This window comes from Marmota marmota, unplaced genomic scaffold (genome assembly GCF_001458135.2).
Source record: "Marmota marmota marmota unplaced genomic scaffold, marMar, whole genome shotgun sequence".
NCBI lineage: Eukaryota > Metazoa > Chordata > Mammalia > Rodentia > Sciuridae > Marmota > Marmota marmota.
Window position 1 is genome coordinate 4,515,707 of NW_026000020.1, and position 18,606 is coordinate 4,534,312.

The 18,606-nt window shown below is 42.3% G+C and overlaps 1 protein-coding gene across 1 annotated transcript in view; it reads left to right on the plus strand.

The window, feature by feature from the left end:
- Nucleotides 1-18,606, plus strand: part of Aff3 (ALF transcription elongation factor 3) — a 474,953-nt gene that overhangs the window by 311,681 nt on the left and 144,666 nt on the right. The window contains exon 9 of the mRNA XM_015499678.2: nt 4,391-4,442. Within this exon, the coding sequence (XP_015355164.2) occupies nt 4,391-4,442 (52 nt within the window). The remainder of the gene's footprint in view (nt 1-4,390; nt 4,443-18,606) is intronic.

Sequence of the window (18,606 nt, forward strand, 5' to 3'; positions counted from 1 at the left end):
CCAGACACTGCACACAGGGGTTTTGAAAGCTGTGCAGAAAAGGTAGGGAATGATTGACACAAGAGTTCCAGTTGGCAGGGGCCGGGCCAGGATGCAGTTTTTGTGTTTGTTTGTTTTTTGGTTTTTGGTACCAGGGATTGAACCTAGGGGTGCTCTACCACTGAGCCCCATCCCCAGCCCTTTTTATTTTTTACTTTGAGACAGGGTCTCACTGAGTTGCTTAGTACCTTGCATTGGCTGAGGCTGGCTTTGAACTTGTGATCCTCCTGCCTCTGCTTCCCGAGCCACTGGGATTAAAGGTGTGGGCCACCCCACCTGGCTGGGTTACTTTTTGATGATGTTTTGTTTCCTGGACTAGAAGGTATAGTCACAGTTGACTCATTTTAATTTTTTTAAACTGTCTATATACATTTCAGGCACAGGTACATTTCACACACAGTCTTTTAGGACAGGCTTAGCCCTTACTTGAGACAGACCACAGTGGTGTGAGAGAAGGTAAGAATGAGAATCCATTGGACATGAAAACTGGGTGTCCTTGCCTCCATTCCCCCTCTGTGGCATTTCCTTCTACAGATCCACTTGTGCCATTTTGTCCCTTAGTAGCTACTGTTTATATTATGATACGGTAAATTTGGGTCATTGGTTTATAGTTTCTATCATTGACCTATAGGCAAGTCCAGAAACTAAATGATTAACTCAATTAATATTAATGAGGATGCCTCATTAATAATTACTGAACATAATATGAATATTTTAAACCTTTGCAATGGTAAAAGTAAAAGTGTAGCTGTTTCAAGTTGAGAGAGAGAAAAAAAAGAAAGGAAACTTGAGGAAAGAATAAAGAAATGAGTTTTCTTACTTTGTGTCAAAGCAACAGAAAAGATGCTATCCCAAGTTGATGAATCAAGTCAATGAAGATTCAATGTATTTAAAGTTACAAATACATAATATAGATGCTAAAAGTAATAATAGAATTAGTAAAATTTTAGGGGCAGGGACAGTATATTAAATATCTCATGTTTTTCGTATCAGAAATTATTAGGTACTGTATAAAGTTGTTGTATTTAGAAAAAAAGATGGTAGTCTGTTACTTAGAGTAGAAGGGCTAATAGAATTGGAGACAAAATCAAGAGGAGTCATTACCTTTTCCCCACTGTTCATATTTTTTTCCAACAAAAGTATGGATTACTTTTAATAGAGTGATAAAGAAAAGTTGTACCTAGGCAGATCCTCCTCTGTGGTATACTTAGCATACTGCATGTCTATTTTTCGATTCCATTTTCAGACCTCATCTCTGGTCCACATTGTATGACTGCTAATGGGCAACGTGATCTAAGTGATCAGAGGGCATGGATTACATATCACTTATCTTTAGGCTTACCAAGCGGAGTACCAGGTCTATACAACCTCAGCACATTTATTGAATTAGAAAGAGAGCTATTGTGATTTTTTTTCAGTGACCTATTGGAACCATCAAGCGGTTTCATTCCTCAGACTATATCCATCTCAGTAGCAAAGGAACCTTAACCCTCTTCTGCTTTTTCTTTTATTTGCCCTAGTGCTGGGGATGGAAACCAGCACCTGTGTATGCTAAGCACACACTCTACCCCTGAGCTACACCCCCAGGCCAGCCTCTTCTACTTGAGCGTGTGGTTCTATATTAGAAAACAATTGAAATACAGGCATCAGGGACCTGTATACATACACGTGTACATGTAGATACATTTGCATGTATCTATGGGGTCCCCCACAACATGGCCCATCTCCCCTTCCTCTCTGCATTGTATTTCCACATGCAAATGACCACACTGCCCCCTGCCAGCCCCTTATGCCCAACCTGTTAATGATCGATGCAGGCTCCCTTCCAAATAGACCAATGTGGTGGTATCCATCATGACAGCAGCTGATATAAACAGGATGACCCCAAACAGTCCCCTTTGGGGGCTGCAAGGAAACATCTCCTGAGCTCCCACCTAAAAAATTCTCACACTGAGCACCTCCAGCCATCTTCAGCATCATTTTCCTTGGGTGCCTGTGTTTCTCGATGGCTGATGGCTTTACACATTGCAGATTAACTTGAAAAATTGCATCACCTAAGATTTCAAGATGTTGAGTGGGGTTTTGCAACGTGTGTGTGTGTGTGTAGGACAAAAATAGTTAAAATCCCTCTTTTAATCCCAAGCTTACTTTTCCCAAAAAAAGTTTAATTCATTATCAGCCCTAAAGTGGCTCAGAGCACTCCCACTCGGGCTATTTCTAAATGTCCCGTTTGGCCCCGTGGTATCCTTCCTGTTTGCCAAAACCTATTCTGTTTTCCCTGTGGCCACAACGTAAGTGCTGCTAAGAGCAGAGATAATCAGCTGCAGCTTTGTCCCTGTGCTGAGACCAGCCCGTGACTCCTGCAGCCCCCGATCCAATGTGCAGTCCAGCCTGTGGCACCTCCACCTGTGGGGTTATGTGGCAACAGTATGGGTCAAGGTAAAACGTGTTTCTTCAAACATCCAAGCAAGGCCTGCGTGGGTATTATTGTTTCCCTGTTTTCTGACATAAATCCTTTGGAAATGTTTACTCTCGCCTGCTGCTTTACGTTCTTTATTATAATGGTGCAAGATATGACTGCTGGCAGCGGGGCCCTGGGGAACAGAACCAGTTTCTCCAGATTAAAGGGGAAGGAAGAAGGATGAATCTATGTTTTTGAGGAAAAATAGCACCTTCATTTAGATTTTTCCTACCTAATGTAGATGTTATGACTCTCTATTTTGGGGTTATGGCAGGAACAATGGTTGCTTAGGGGAAAAATGATTCTGGAAAGTACCAGACTAGGATATTTTCCAGCACAGAAGCCAGTTGACTGGGCCTTACATATCCCCTAAAGGAGCACATCACAGCTCTGCCTGAAAGGCTAAAGACAGTATCAAAGTAGGAGTGTTCAAGCAAGTTTATTAATTTGTTGCCTTTGCTTTATGTCAAGGTGAAATACATAAGTATTCATGTGGTTTCATATGGATTAGGGTCCTGGCTAGTCTAACAGGGTGTTATATGAATTAGGGCCCTGACTACTCCATGTTTATTATCATCATAGATTTGGTAGATTTATTTGGTTTTTTTTCCCTGGACGACTGGATTTGGACCTAGTGACTGTCCCTTGTGGGTGCCCTGGCACCATCTAGAGAGACACAGTGAAAATCACATCTGAGAAAGATGTATGAGCTCTATGTAATGCGTCTTCCTTTCCTCCCAACTGCTTGCTGTCCTATAAGAAAAAGAGAAGAAAATGTGAAGATTGATTCAGAGCCATTTGGGCAACATCCCCGGGCTCCATGAAGTGATTTGAGGGGTCATTCCTAAGAGGAGGTGACCACCTGCTAAGGTCAATAGATGACACACGGAGCTTGGTACCTGCATAGGTCTGAGGGCCTTCACAGTAGAATGAGGGATCCTAGAGGTGTCCAGGCTGACCTGAGAGAGCACAGCAAGGCCAAGTGGCCACCCGCAGGCCCCTTCTGCAATTCGCAAGTCTCTGGGTTCATTCAGCCATGGGCGCTGCAGAGCCATCAGCAGCCACAAGCAACTTACTCTTAGGCACAAAGGACCCTTCTTCCCACCCCAACCTCAAGGACATCCATAGAAGCTCTTTACAATGTGAAGATGCATATTTCAAACCACCCATTGGGCCAGGATTGTGAATTACATTAGGCCTGTTGCATCTGACTTTAAAACTACGAAGAGTGAACTAGTCCCAGGCTCCCCTAACTAAAAACCGTCAAGTCCCCAATGGCCACGTCCCTCAGAAACCTTTCTTTCTCCATCCTCTCAGATGGGCAGGAAGGATTTCTGGTTTACATCTTATCTGGCTCTAACTTGGGAGCTCCACAACCTGCTGCCAGGACTGTAATTCTCCATGGGGTATAATTCTTGGGGGTCTCGTGACTGCAACCTCAGTGTTCTGTGAAGTTCTCTCATCCAGGTTCTGTTTCAGCCAGACCCCATTTAGCTTATGTTAGCAGGAGGGATCAAAGTTCAAAGTGCCTTGGATGTCGAATGCTAATGGGTTTATTTTCTTTAAATTTTCTGTAAAATGAAGTGGAAAGAAGCCGATTCCATCTGTAAGATATTCATCTCTTGGCAAGGTCTCCAGCCTGCACCTCTGGTTGTTTGCAAATAGCTCCTTAGTACCTACCCACAGATTGGTGCCTGGGCAATTGCATTGCAAAGACGAAATTATTTTGCGGATCCAGCTCTCAGACAATAAAAAATGTTTTAAAGGCCTCCTGCTGCACATTTTGAAAGATTGTTAATAGGACCATAGAAATATTTAGTCTCTCTTAAATCTTAAGACTGCACGACTCACATGTCGGTTTTTTTTTTTTTTCCCTACTTCCTTTTTAAGAGAAAGGTGATGCTGAGCCGGAGAGTCCAGACAATGGCACTTCGAATACATCGTAAGTCTCTTTTTTTGTTTCTGTCCTAGATGACTGTCCTTTAATTTGCCTTATAAATGGAACAGTGCAAGTACCTCCTAATAGTGGTGACCAGGACGCACAGGTGGTTCTCTTTTCTCATGATAATGTCTCTTAAAATGCTTTTGGGTACAGATGCATTTTGAGGTCTTAATACTTTAGCATCGTAAGAGGAAACGCAAATGCTCCTCTTTATGAAGCAGAAATCTAATGAGATCGAGGCTGTGTACAGGGAGAAGGGAGGTGAACCCTTTAGAATTTGGTGAGAAGACTTGAAGAAGCTCTCACATATACTGACTTTCTGCCCCACTCACCCGTGAAGATTTCATGTCATTTTAAAAGCCTGCCATCTGCAGTCTCACCTCTGGATCATGGGGAGTGGGGAGGATTACAATTATAGTTCTCTCTGGAATCGCAAAAGTTGGTTATGTTCTTAAGTTAACAGAGCAATTTTTAAAATATAAGAAAGGGCACTTCTAAAACATGTGTTCCTCTATTTTATCTTTTTACTATCAATACTCATGGAACCCAAATATGTTTTTGATGATTCATTGGATGCCAAGTTGATACACCAACATTTAAATAAAATAACTCACAAGCTAACAAATGAATTTGTTTTAGCTCCGCAGGAATTGGCAACAGGTTTGCTTCTAATGAGTCTTCATTTTTATCACTTTTGAGGAATGAAGTGCGTCTTGTTATTATAAGGCAGGCTTTGTGAATGAATCTGTGGATCAGTGCTCTTATTGCTAAGCTTTTAAAGTGCTATTCATTAGCAGTCACAGTTGGTGGTATCTCACGGAGTATCTTGCCTTGACCAATACCTGTTTCTTTGCTTTGCACAGGGTGGTTATATATTTCATAATGGATACAATTTCTTGTTTGTTATTTTCCTAAAATTTACAAACCATTCCATTGTTGTGGTTTCTGATGTACTCATGAATGTAACTGGCTTAAATGCTTAAAATAATGCTGATTTTTAATTTTTTTCTGCTGCCGCCAAAAAAGGGGGGTGGGGTGGGGAATGGGGGAAAGGGTTTTAATGCCATCTGGAGGCATTCTAGAGAACTGAAAAGAGAGGAATTACTGAAAAACTTAGTTTTTTGAGTAACACTTAGACAGGATAAGAATATACAATTAGAATGTAAGCTATTTGGGAGTGAGTTACATTTTTATAAATTGTTTAATAATAGCATTAGTTATTACAGAAACAGCAATTTTCCTAATTCTCAGTAACAAAATTATCTTACAGACAAAGGAACAGAAAAAATATGTTGGAAAGCTGCTAGAGAACTACATTTAATTTTACGTGGTTTAAAGCCACCTTCGGTAGACACCAATTTTGTTAATGTAGTTTGGTGGGTCGTTAATGTTCTCTTTCCCTTGTGTGTTTCTGAAGTGTTCATTCTCTAAAAGAATTTCTTTCCATTGCTCCAAACTTTATTTCTTCTAACATGTATAAAAGTAGGTAAGTTGTCCGAAGAATCACTGTTAAATTTTCTGGAGATGTAAAGATGGTGGAAGCCTGGAACATCACCTCACGTGCTCCCCTCTGAGCCAAGTGGCTCCTTGGTCACCGGCCTCTCCTCCTGGACAAGAAATGACAGAAATGAAGTCTGGGGTGACAAAGATCTCTCTTAGAAGTGGGGAATTCTAAACTTGGGATCTGTTAGAACCCTCTCAAGGGGGCTCTGTTCTTAGGCAGGAAGAGCAGCTGTTCTGAATGTGTAGGACTCAGGATGCCTGACTTGCAGGTGACGGGGATGTTCTCACACACTGCACCCCACTGAGCTTTTAGGGACGGCCCAGTAATAGAATCTGAGGATTGGAAGAGTTATTCCACTTCAAGGATAAATTAGGACATACACCTTCTGATTTTTACCCATTTACCATCCTGAGGGATACAGGGGTCTTAAGAGACAAAACTAAGCCAAGAATCAGAATCAAGAACAATTACTGAGTCAGTCGCGGTGGCATGCACCTGTAATCCCAGTGACTCAGGAAGCTGAGGCAGGAAGATCTTGAGCTAAAGCCAGCCTCAGCAAAAAAAGAAAAAAAAAAAAAGAGGCACGAATCAGCTCAGTAAGACCCTGTCTCTATTTTTTATTTTATTTTTATGTGGTGCTGAGGATTGAACCCAGTGCCTCACACATGCGAGGCAAGCACTCTGCCACTGAGCTATAGCCCCAGCCCAAAAGACCCTGTCTCTAAAGAAAATACAAAATAGGGCCGGGGATGAGGCTCAGTGGTGAGTGCCCCTGAGTTCAATCCCCGGTACCCACCCCTCCTCCCCCCCCCAAAAAAAAAGAACAAATACTGAGATGAGATCGTACTTAGGTAGTAAGTGTAAGTGAACTCCTTTGCTAGGGCCACCATAACAAAATACACCAATCCAGGTGGCTATGTGACAGTTTATTTTGTCATGGTTCTGGTGTTGTTTCCTTCAGAGAGCTGTAAAGGAAGAATGTGCTTCTGCCCTTGGTCCTTGGCTTATACACATCATCTTCTCTCTGGCCATGTCTGTCTCTGTGTCCCTCTTCATGAGAACACAGCCATATGGGATCAGGCCCCCATCCTAATGATCTCATTTTAACCTAACTACCTCTATGAGGCCCTAATCCCAAATAAGATCACACTTTAAGGTCCTAGAGGTTAGGACTTCAAATATATGAATGGGGGAGGGATGACAGGGAGTGGGGATGATTCCTCCCATATCATTAAAGGTCAGAGCAATCAGAGGCTGCAGCCAGGTAAACAGAACAAGGAGTGTGTAGATCTCAGAAGATGGAACAGGGAAAGAGAGCCTGAGCAAAAGAGCATCCATTAAGGGGGCTGAAAGGGTGAAACAGAGCAAAGGAAATTGGACATAACAAACACAGGCACTAGGATAGGCACCTGACTTAAACTGTGTGGGCAAATTATACCCCAGGACCCCTCATAGACATTGTTGCATAAATTCGTAGCACATCTATCCCCACAATTTACAAAAAGGATATAATTCATGATGACTAAGTAGGATTTATTACTAGAGTGCATGGTTGGTTTATTATTAGGAAATCAATCAGTGTAATGTGCCGTACTAATAGAATAAAGGAGAAGAAATCTAAATAGATACCAAAAAAAATCATTTGACAAAATGTAGCACCCACAAATGAATGTAAAAGAAAAATTTTAAAACTTTCAGCAAATTAAGACTGGAAGGGATGGACATCTATAAAAGAAGAAAAGAAAAACCTACTGCTTTTATCATAGTCAGAGGTAAAACTCCAAGTTTTACCTCTTCTAAGGTCAAGAATTTATCGGTATTGATTCCTATTGCTATCTCTATTCAACATTTTTTCTTGAGATCACAGTCAGTGCCATAAGACAAGAAAAGGAAATAATATACACAAAGAATTGAGAGAGATGATTGCTAGAGAAAGTCCTAAGGCTCTAATAAAGAGCTGTTTGAACCAATAATTTATCAAGGTGAATATCCAGAAATCTATTGTGTGCCAATTTATTAGGAATAAACAATTAGAAAATGAAATTTAAAAAGTAACTCCATTTACCATGACATAAAAATATAAAATGCTAATAAATTTAGCAAAAGATATATAAGACTAAAAACTTTAGAAACTACAACACATTGATGAGAGCAATTTAAGACCTAACCAGATGGAGAGAAGTTCGGGAACTGGAAAACTTGACAATATTGGTATCTCAGTTTCTCTTTTACTGATCTGTGGATTCAGCACAATCTCCATCAAAAGGCCAGTAGGACATTTTTGTAGAAAATAGTTTTACAGGTTGATTCTAAAATTTTTATAGAAAAGCAAAGGACTTAGGTAGCCAAACAATCTGGAAGAAGAACAAGATGGCAACCTTCCAGTCCCTGATTTTAAGACTGATTATAAAACTGATGTAAATTTAAGATATAAGGGCAGACAAATCAATGGAATGAAACAATCTAGGAACAGACCACACACACACACGGTCAGTTGATTTTCCACAAGACACAGAAGCAGTTGAATGTGGAAAGCCAAGTCTTTCAACCAAAGTTGCAGGAACAGCTACTAACGGGAAAGGGAATTTCATGTGCCCACAGCTGAGAAGGAAGAGAGACCTCAGTATAGAAGGTACAGCCATGAAGCACCTGCCAAAAACACAGGATGGTCTCTTCACAGCCTGGATGGGACAAAAATCTCTTACGGGGGTCACAAACAAGAAGATCTTAATTGGACTTCCTCAAAATGAAAAGCATCTGCTCATAGAAATGAAAGGTCAGCTACAAGCTGAGAGAAGGAATTTGCAATACATATGTCAGACAAGTAATCAGTATATATTTAAGGAACTCTGACAACAACAAAATGATAAGGAAACAAGTATTTTATTTTACTTTTTTAGGAAATGAGTATTTTAAATGGGCAAAAGCTTCTTTGACTTCTGTCAAGTCAAAGGCCAAAGTATATAAAAAGGATAGAAACATTCACATGACAGCTTTTCTACCTAATAATGTAATAATAATGAATCTGCGTTGAACACTTACCTTGCCAAGGTGCAAATCTTAGCACTTGACACGTCTCGTCTCTGCTAACTCTGACAACAACCCAGTAATACTCCCCATTCTCCAGGCAAAGGGGATAACTCATATCCCTGCGTTTATGTGGCTTCAAGTGCCAAAGCAGGATTTGAACCCAAGATCCAGACCCTGGAAGCTGAGCTCTTCACCATGGCTCCATGTGGCCGATTCTGCAAACCCTATTGTCTCTGGAGACAATAACCATCCCAGGAAGAGCAAGTCATTACCATAGGCCCATAGCCTACTAGATTGTCACTGTTATAGAAAAATTCTAAAAATAATGACCAATTGGAGATTTCTAACATTCTGGGAAGACCACAGTTTGGCAGGACCGCTGTGTCTGCTTCATCCCGATTTGTCCACCACTGAAGGATCTTCTGTCAAGTCAAAGGCCAAAAGTACAGGCTTGTGGACAAATCCCAAGAGTAAGTACCCCTCTTTATTCAGTAGATGGCCCTCAACCAAATAAAGTTAACTGTAGCCTGAAAAAATACACAAAGACTTAAAATGACCTTCGTAAATCAGAGAAATTGGATTAAACACAAAGCCTTTAACTACTCAGAGGGGGCTGGGATTGTGGCTCAGCGGTAGAGTGCTCGCCTAGCATGGGTGGGACCCGGGTTCGATCCTCATCACCACATAAAAATAAAGGCATTGTGTTGTGTCCATCTACACCTAAAAACATAAATATTAAAAAAAAATAATTACTCAGGGGAAAAAAATACATATGAGGCAGAAGGAAAATGGCTCATCCAGTTGTGGACCTTGTGCAGTAAAAGAATTGGGAATTACTATCAGCTCAGACTGAATTACAGTGACCCATGATGAAATGGGCCTTCTTCAAAAGTTAATATATGGAAAGTGCCCATTAACAAGTACGCTCTCCATAAGTTATTGTTACTGCTATTATAATAGTATTTATGACTTATGAAAACTGGAAAATTAGAATTTTAATCTGTTTTTTTTTTTTAAAAAAAAAAGGGGGGGATGAGTTTTTAGAATGAGTTAAAGGTGGTAAAAACAGAAATGATGAGAACATTTTTAAAGGTCTTCTCGTGAAGCTGGGGCTGCAGAGAAGAAGGGTTGAGTTTAGTCTACTCTCCAGGGATGTCAGGCAGAACCAGCTGTCTTCCAGGATGTCAAAGGACCGGGCCATGACAAGAAGAGCACACCTGACCTCTACCCAGAGAGAAGAATGTGTGGAAGACAAGGAGTCACCGATAGGAGGAGAACAGCGGGTCTGGACGATGCCCAAGGATCCAGACCTTGTAAATAACATGTGACTCTCTGAGTCCAGTATAAAGAGGATGTGGTCAACGTGTTCATATCAAGGAAAAATGCCCACTTAAAATTTCTGCACTCACTGAAACACTATCTTAGACCATGTTAAATATGGAAGGAAAAAGAAAATCCAGAGAAACAGTTGTGTGCTCAACATATAAAGAAATCTATCATTCGTGCATGTGCATTTAATAAGGTTCTACAAACTGATCAGATAATAGGGCCTCGAAGTTGAGAGATCAGAGTCTATTGGGAAATTGTTACCAAAAGATCTTTTTTTTTTTTCCTGAGAAACATGAAACCTTCTTGATATTTATTTTGGCGATGGAGATCTGGGTCTAACATGATGGATTGTGGCTGATCTTTTAGTATATGAGGTGTCCGTCCTCAGAGGCCTCTTTCTGTGTCCGTTAAGTGATTTGCCAGGACCCTGTTGGCTAAGAAAATGAGAAACCCATCACACAGCCTCTGCCCGGGAAAGGCAGCCAGATCCTGTTTCTCTGCTCGTAGACATCAAGCATGAAAAATGAAATAGGAAAGGCTCCCCCGGGCTCGTGAGGCCACTCATCACGCCGATGCACAGATGGGACCAAGCCTGGCAATGGGGCACAGCTCACCCAGGGGATAAGAAGGGCCACCCTGCACAAAGCCAGGGGCGGCTTTGGGCCCCAGCACACTGCTGACGGAGAAGCCACAGTGGAGAGGGGGTTAGGCGTCACCATCATATTGGTAGTGCCCTGAGATTTAAACACAAGAAGATTATGCCATCCCAGAACAAGCCTGTCAGCCTGTGCTCTTGCACTAGCCAACATGCCTGTGGCCCCAGGGTCATAAAGGAATCTCCAGCAAAATTAGGGAGTCTGTCCCTCTGTCCCTTGTGGAGTTTCCCAGAGTTTCACTCTTTCTTCTTCTCTGGGGACCCAATCAAATGTGCCTCCCTTCAGGATGTCATCAAGGTCAGGGTTCCTCAGACTATTTGGGGGTAATTTAATTTTTTAATTTTAATTGTGGAAAAATACATGTAAGATGCACCCTTCTAACCATCTTTCGGTGACATTAAGTACACTCACGTGTTTTGGCTACCATCAACACAGTCTTTCCCCAGAACTCTTTTTCATCTTTCCAAACTGAAGCTCTCCACTAGGTGCCGGGGCACACACCTGTAATCCCTGCGGCTCAGGAGGCTGAGGCAGGAGGATGAAGAGGTCAAAGCCAGCCTCAGCAAAATCAAGGTGCTAAGCAACTCAGTGAGACCCTGTCTCTAAATAAAATACAAAAATAGGGCTGAGGATGTGGCTTAGTAGTAGAGTGCCCCTGAGTACAATCCCTAGTACCAAAAAAAAAAAAAATTTAACTCACTTCACCCAGCCCCTGGCGACCAGGGTTGAGTTACCCTGTATAGAATCATGGTTCATATTACCGTATTTACTAACTGCTGTGGGTAATCAGTTGACTGACATTTACAGACTGGTTCCACTTCCTTGCAATATAGTATTATCTTTCCTAAATCGTATCTGTTTGACCACGCTAGGCACCTCATGCCAGTAGACTTTTAAAGTGTTTCTCCTTTTTCTCTGACTTATTTCACTTAGCCCAATATCAAGGTTATTCATGTTGCACCCTGGGTAAGAATTTCCTCCCTTTTTTAAGGGTGAATAATATTTCTTTGTACGAATATAAAACAGACCCTGACTTACTCTGGTTCAGCTTGTGATTTTTTTAGACTTTGCGAAGGTATTCAGTTGAGACCATACTTGGAATTTTGAATGTGGATCTATCCCCTGGCTGACAGCATGCAGTCTGTTCCTCTCCTGATGCTGGGCAGCCCCAGGGAGCCAGGTCACAAGGGGGACCAGCAATGCTCTACAGAATGTGGTGGTGACAAGTTAGAGTCCGTGATAGCTTAGGGATGAGTGCATTTTCAACTCCTCCAACTGAGGATGAGTTGATCAGGCTCTAACCTCTTGGTTAGTCAGGAAGCCTTGCACACACCACATCAGGTTCATGTACTCCCACTCCCACCTCGTGCCTGCTGTGAATGATGCTGCTGTGAACACGGGTGTGCAAATATCTCTGCATCCTGCTTTTGATTCTGCTGGGTGTGAACCCATCTTAAGCATTTTTAATACGACCTAGAGTCACAGGTGCATTCTGCATTATGCCCCATGAGAGTGCCTGTGCTGAAACTAGCGCCGCACACGCCACCCGCCATCACTCCAGCACTTTCTCAGTTCACCTCTGTGAACCACACTTTGGCCAGCACCATGCAAAGCACCACAGATTTTACTACCGAGTTGCTCTGTGCGGAAGGAGGAGGAAGCCCTGTCATGATTCCGGCCCTATTTCTCAATGACCTCTGAGTCCTCCCAGTACCGTTGAAAGCAGAGTTTCTCTAACCTCACATACAGATGAGGAAACCAAGACTGAAAGAGATTCTCCAAAGATTAGAAGTCACCGTGTCGGTCCCCACTCAGGGCCTCCCTCTGGCCCTACTGCACGGCTCCCTGGGGTGCTCCCCTTGCAGAACCCAGGAACATGTTAGTGCACCTAGGAAGGCACTAACTGACCACTCAAAAAATTTGAGGGCCCATTCACAGGCTCAAGAAGTAGCTATTGGGGGTCTGTGTCCTAGGATAAGGAAATTTTTCAGTGACCCCTAATGAGGCCACATATGTAGCTGAGTGTCACATTTGTGATTGAGGTAGACACCATCTCCAGAAGGAAGTCTAGTCCCTTGGCAGTGAACTCTTTCAGTCTGCCGAGACATTAACTAATAAACCTTAGCTTCTCTGTATTCACTGTGGCTTTTGCTAACATTTTCCTGAGGTGTCACTCAGGCTGAGGAAGAGCGTGGTTCCCATCACCCGTATTTATTGACTGCAGTGGGTGATCAGTAAATGTGGCCTGACATTTACAGGCTGGTTCTGCTTCCTTGGATTATAGTATTATCTTTCCTAAAGCTTCTTTCTGCTCTTTTGTTGAAACCTCTTCCATCATTTAGAATATAGCACTAATTCAACCCAAAAGTATTGGCGTGAAGAAATGAGCAGCTGCCGAAGAATGCAAGGATGGTTAGATGACATTTGCTATGCGTTTTGTGCACCTTCTTGCAAAGACATCATCAGCCAGATCTCTTCTTTCTCTTCTAATTAAGATACAGGCCTCCAAAATGTGGAGCTTGTCTATTTGCAAACTTATCCCCCCACCATGCCCCAGTTCATAGGTTCTCTTTGCACCCCGTGCCTCCGATGCTGGTCCCCTCTCAGGCAGCCTGGTACCGTAAGGATATTCCCATGACACAATATCTATTTGTACCGGGCACTCAGCGGGACTCGTTGTTTTACTTAATTCTGGCACCAAACTGGTGAGGCATATTATTTCATTATTGCATATTGTATTTCAGAAGAGAAAAATGGGATCTCAAAGGAGTAAATTGGCTCACAGAGGTTTCAAACTTGGCAGAGCCTCGAATCCGGCTGTTTGCCCAGCTCCAGAGCTGCCTGGAGGCGCTGCCTGAGGTCTGCGCCCCAGAGGACACGTGGAGTGGTAGAGGGTTTAAGGAAGAAATCCCATTTTTGAACAAAGGGCTAATATTTTCCTAACAGCCCTCCGTGTCTGCCTCTCTCCCTATTAACAAGAGCTGCATCCCACAGATCCTGTGAGGGCAGGGGGACCGCCTTCCAGGCACTCTCGCTCATGCTGCTTCTGCACAGTGACGGGGTCTTGGCAATTGCCGGGGCTGGAGGCTGGAATCCATCCCACAATGCACATAGCCGGCAGAAGTGACCTGACAGCCTTCCTGCCTCTGCCCACCTGCTCACCTCCCAGGACCCTCAGTGTCGGCAGAGGGCATGTTAGCAAGCTGCGTTCCCGAGATCCACCAGGGCATGCAAGGTCCATGAGCCCCGGCCCCAAGGTCCTGCAACAGAGAATTCCACCGCCAGCTCTTCAGCTTCTTCAACAACTGAAGCATCCACAGGGACGGAAAATGCCGGGATGAGGGCAGGTGACCACACCTCCACACACACGCACTCACCTCTCCATGTCCAATAGGCCATTCCTGCTTTTAAAAATGAGGATTCTGGGGGATTTCAGGCACTTAGTTAGAGCAGGACAGGTGTTAGTCTATCATGATCAACAGGAAAGAAAATACTAGCTACTCTCTGGATGCCATGTGTGGACCAAACACCTGTGAACAGGTAGGACAGAATACTGGACAACAGACTAATGATATAACAATGACTCGAGGATGAGAAACATAGGACCACCCTATAGATGGTCAACTCTGAATTTTCACAACACTTCAAGAGATTGGACGACACTAGAGTCTCCCACTTGGTAGATAAAGAAACGGAGGCTGACCGAGCTCACACACACAGGTAGTATATGGCCCAGCCAGGACGTTACCACAGAGAGCCTGACTTGACAGTACCCTTTCTTGACACTGCCTCAGACTACACACAGCTGAACTATGTTAAAAATTAATTAACAAGAGAAGTTTGAAATGGTGAGATGGCAGGAGCTTTGGGTCATGTGTGGTTTGTCCCCCAAGGCTCATGTGTTGAGAGTTTGGCCCCCAATGGTGGATATGGGAGCTGAGGGGACCTTTAAGAGGTGGAGCCTCATGGGAGATCCTTAGGTCCCTGGGGGCGTGTCATTTGAAGGAAATGTTCTCCAGAGAGCAAATCCCTATAAAAGCCTGAACCTGACCCTTGACTCGCTGTGTAGAGTTCAGTTTTGTGACATGATCTCCCACTCCCATGTGCTCCTGCCATGTGCTAACTGTCCGGAGATCTTCACCAGAGCTGAGCTGATGCTGGCACCATCCCTTGAACCTCCCTCCTGGACTTTGAGCCAAATAAACTTCTATATAAGGTTACCCAGCCTCATATATTTCATCATAGTAACAGAAAACGACTAGAACAGCAGGAAATCCTGAAACGTGGAACTATTTCATTTGAAATTTTAACGTAAGAGTTTCACATTTGAGTCAGAGAAAGAGTATTATTCATTGCTTTAGGAGTTTCAATGCATGAATAAGCAGAGTGAAACATGAAAAATAGCCAATAGTTAGATGGAATTATTAACCATATAGTTTCACTTCTTAGAACAATATGACGCTGATTTTAACCCCAGAAGTTATATGCTCTAAAAACAAAGAGAAGATTTTTTGGACATGAGTAAATGCATAAGATATTTTTTAATATATCGTCCATTTGACCACCAGAAAAAATCTTTTCTCCCACAAGCCCATTGAGACCTTTTCTGATGTGCATTTTATTTTTCTTCTTGACTATTTGGGCTATGTCATGTGACCCTCACTCTCAAATCTTACTGGGCATTTACTGTGTTTTGTACACTATTCTGAGCACTTTACTCATATTTTCACAGTTCTTGGGAGTAGTTATCTTCATTTTCAGATAAAAAATACATGCACAGATAGGGATCTGGGGATATAGCTCAGTTGATAGAGTGCTTGCCTCACATGCACAAGGCCCTGGGTTCAATCCCCAGCATCACACACACACATTAAAAAAAAAAAAAAATGGGGAAAGAAAAGTAAGAAAGAAATATAATACAAAGAAGAGGTTAAGAAAAGCTTGACAAGGATCAACACAAGCTAGTTTATGACAGAGCTAGGATTTGAACCGAGTTTGACTTTTTTGGCCCATGCTTTTAATCACATGTATATAGATCCTCTTTTTTGTCTATTAAATTTCAAAACACTTCCAAAATACTGAAATAATAATGTATCTCTAAATAAAAAAAAACAGTATTTCCATCACCTCAGTGTTTACTTAGATGTTCAGAAACGCACTTGAAGTAGTAATTGATATAATTGATATCTGTATCTTCCCTTTAAATGTGTGAAGCATATCAGTATTTTTATCTTCTCTTTGAACATGTCCAAGAAGAGATCATTTTATTACATTCTGAAGTACATTTGAATCCTGTTGGATTTTGTTTCCTAATAATCACCAACACTAATAGTGCTAAATTGCCTCCAAGTGAAAACAGAGAGAGCAAAAGGTCTCTTTAAAAATACTAAATTTGATGTTCAAATTTTGAAGAAAAATAACCAATCCCAATTTAAGTACTCGCAGAGGTTGGTTTCTGCAGGAAGGTCCCATGATGCCCCGGGAGAGATTTTGCAAGCTGTGGTCTGGGGTGATGCTGATGTGACCCGAGACCCTAGGTGGACTCCTTCAACGTGAGGATGTGGACTGTTGTGGACGCTTAGGATGCTGGATGGGTCATAAGTAAGCTCTTAAAGGGGTCCCCTGTAGAGAGAAGCAGAAAAGATTCAGAAGGATGGGAATGGAAATTTCTCTTCTTCCAGCAGTTGTAAATGGATGCCTTTGTTGTTTATTTAATCCCTTCTCTTCATCCTCCAAACCAGGGTTGCCAGATAAAACATAAGACGCCCAGTTCTCTTCAAATTTCGCATAAACAGGGAATAATTTTTTTTTAGTGTGAGTGTGTCCTCTGCAATATTTTGGACATACTTCGACTAACAAAATTATTTGCTGATTACCTGAAAGTCAGCTTTGTATGGGCTTCCTGTTATTTTCATTCACTAATTCTAATAACCTTACTGTACACCACAGAGACCGTGGGTCCAAGTGGACTTCGGAGTGTTCACCAATAAAAAAACGAAAGGCAGGCAGAGAAGGGAGGGAAGGAAAGGGAGAGGAGAGAAAGGAACAGGAGGAGAAAAAAGTAGGAATGGATTCTGGCCAGCAGCCAAGTCAAATAACTCAATTTGCAAGAAAGAAATCCTAAAACTGAGGTCATAGGAGGGAAATGTCTATTTCACAGACTCTTTTAGCCTGAATATTGGCCCAAAAAAGAAAAAGGCGGACGTCCCATTCACATCTGAACACATCCAGCTCATCCAGGAATGGAAAGATTTGGAATGTGAAGATTCTTAGCTTTGGAACTTCTTTGGAATACCATGATTGTTTATTAATGGCAAGAAGGACTTTTTTTCTTTTTTCAGTGAGATGTTTTGGTAATTGGATAGCAAAGAAAGCCACCTAACTTCAGTTTGTTACCAAGACGCCTTTGAAACTTGGTGGATAAACTTTTGTTTGTCCTGTGCTGAAATTTAAAAAAAAAAAAAGATATCAGATACCTGATATGGAGAAGAATTTTATCCCTGTTTCAAAATCACCCAGTTCAGCTGTGAAGCATGAAGATGGCTTTTTTTTTCCTTTGCACAAGTTTAAAAATATTAACTGACAGCTTAGCTTCAAGCCTGTTTTTTTTTTTTATTTTTTTTTCTTTAATCTCCAACCAGACAAATTACTCTAAGCAAGAAGCCTCCTTGCCTTCATCCTGGACACGTCACAGATGTGACACTATTTGGTGGGAGATGGCTTTTTAACTGTGGATGGGGAAAAATAACCTTTGGAATTTTTAGGATGTTATTGCAAGCAAGGTTACTCATTTTTGACTTGCTAAGCCACGACTGGATCAAGCCTTCGACAGGGTAAGAATGTTTTCACGTTACGGTTTCATCTGTAGGTATTTCAAGAGCAGGATCACCACCCTGGGGGAGCAGGCCCCTGAGCCCCTGCTGTCTAAGGAGTGTGTTAATGTGAGTGTCCTATAAAAAGGGTCAGGTTCTGTCTGTGCCTTGAACTAAAGAGTCTGCCCCAGGACAGAATTGGGGTGTCTGGAGCAGGAATAGGATCACATCTTCATTTTTTGGACCAAGGAAACGTTAGTATTTTTAAGAGGCTTTTAAAGAGCGTCAGCTGTGCTAACAGCTTCCCTAACAAGGGGACAGCTGAGTAGGAGCCTGGCATTTCTGCAATTGTTTGGCGTCATTGCTGTTGCTTAAAAAAAAAAAAAAAAGGAAAGAAAGAAAAAGAAAAAGTGGTGGTACAGGAGTTTTCTGAGCAAATGCAGGCATGACAAATTTGCCTGGTCGCTTTGTTTTTGGTTTTGTTTTTGTTTTCCAATTTGTGAAATATGAACCATCATTGCTTTGTCTTCTGTTTTCTGCTGTCTTCTGTCTATTCTTCATCTCGGTGGCTTTAGATAAGGTACCTTGCCTGTTTAGCTCAGATCAAGAACAATGGTGTGCTACATGCTTGCCCTTAAAGAGAATTCCAGAAGTTCCACAGTCAGTCTCTTCCCAGAGAGCCAGAGACAGCATCTCCAAAGCTGGGCTGCCTGGGGAAACCCACTGGTGAGCCCCAGGGGACCAGATCAGCCCACGGGGCAGCCAGCACAGAGGCAAGCGCCGTTTTGATAGGAGAAATGTCCAGAGGAAATTGTCAGGTGATTTGAACAACA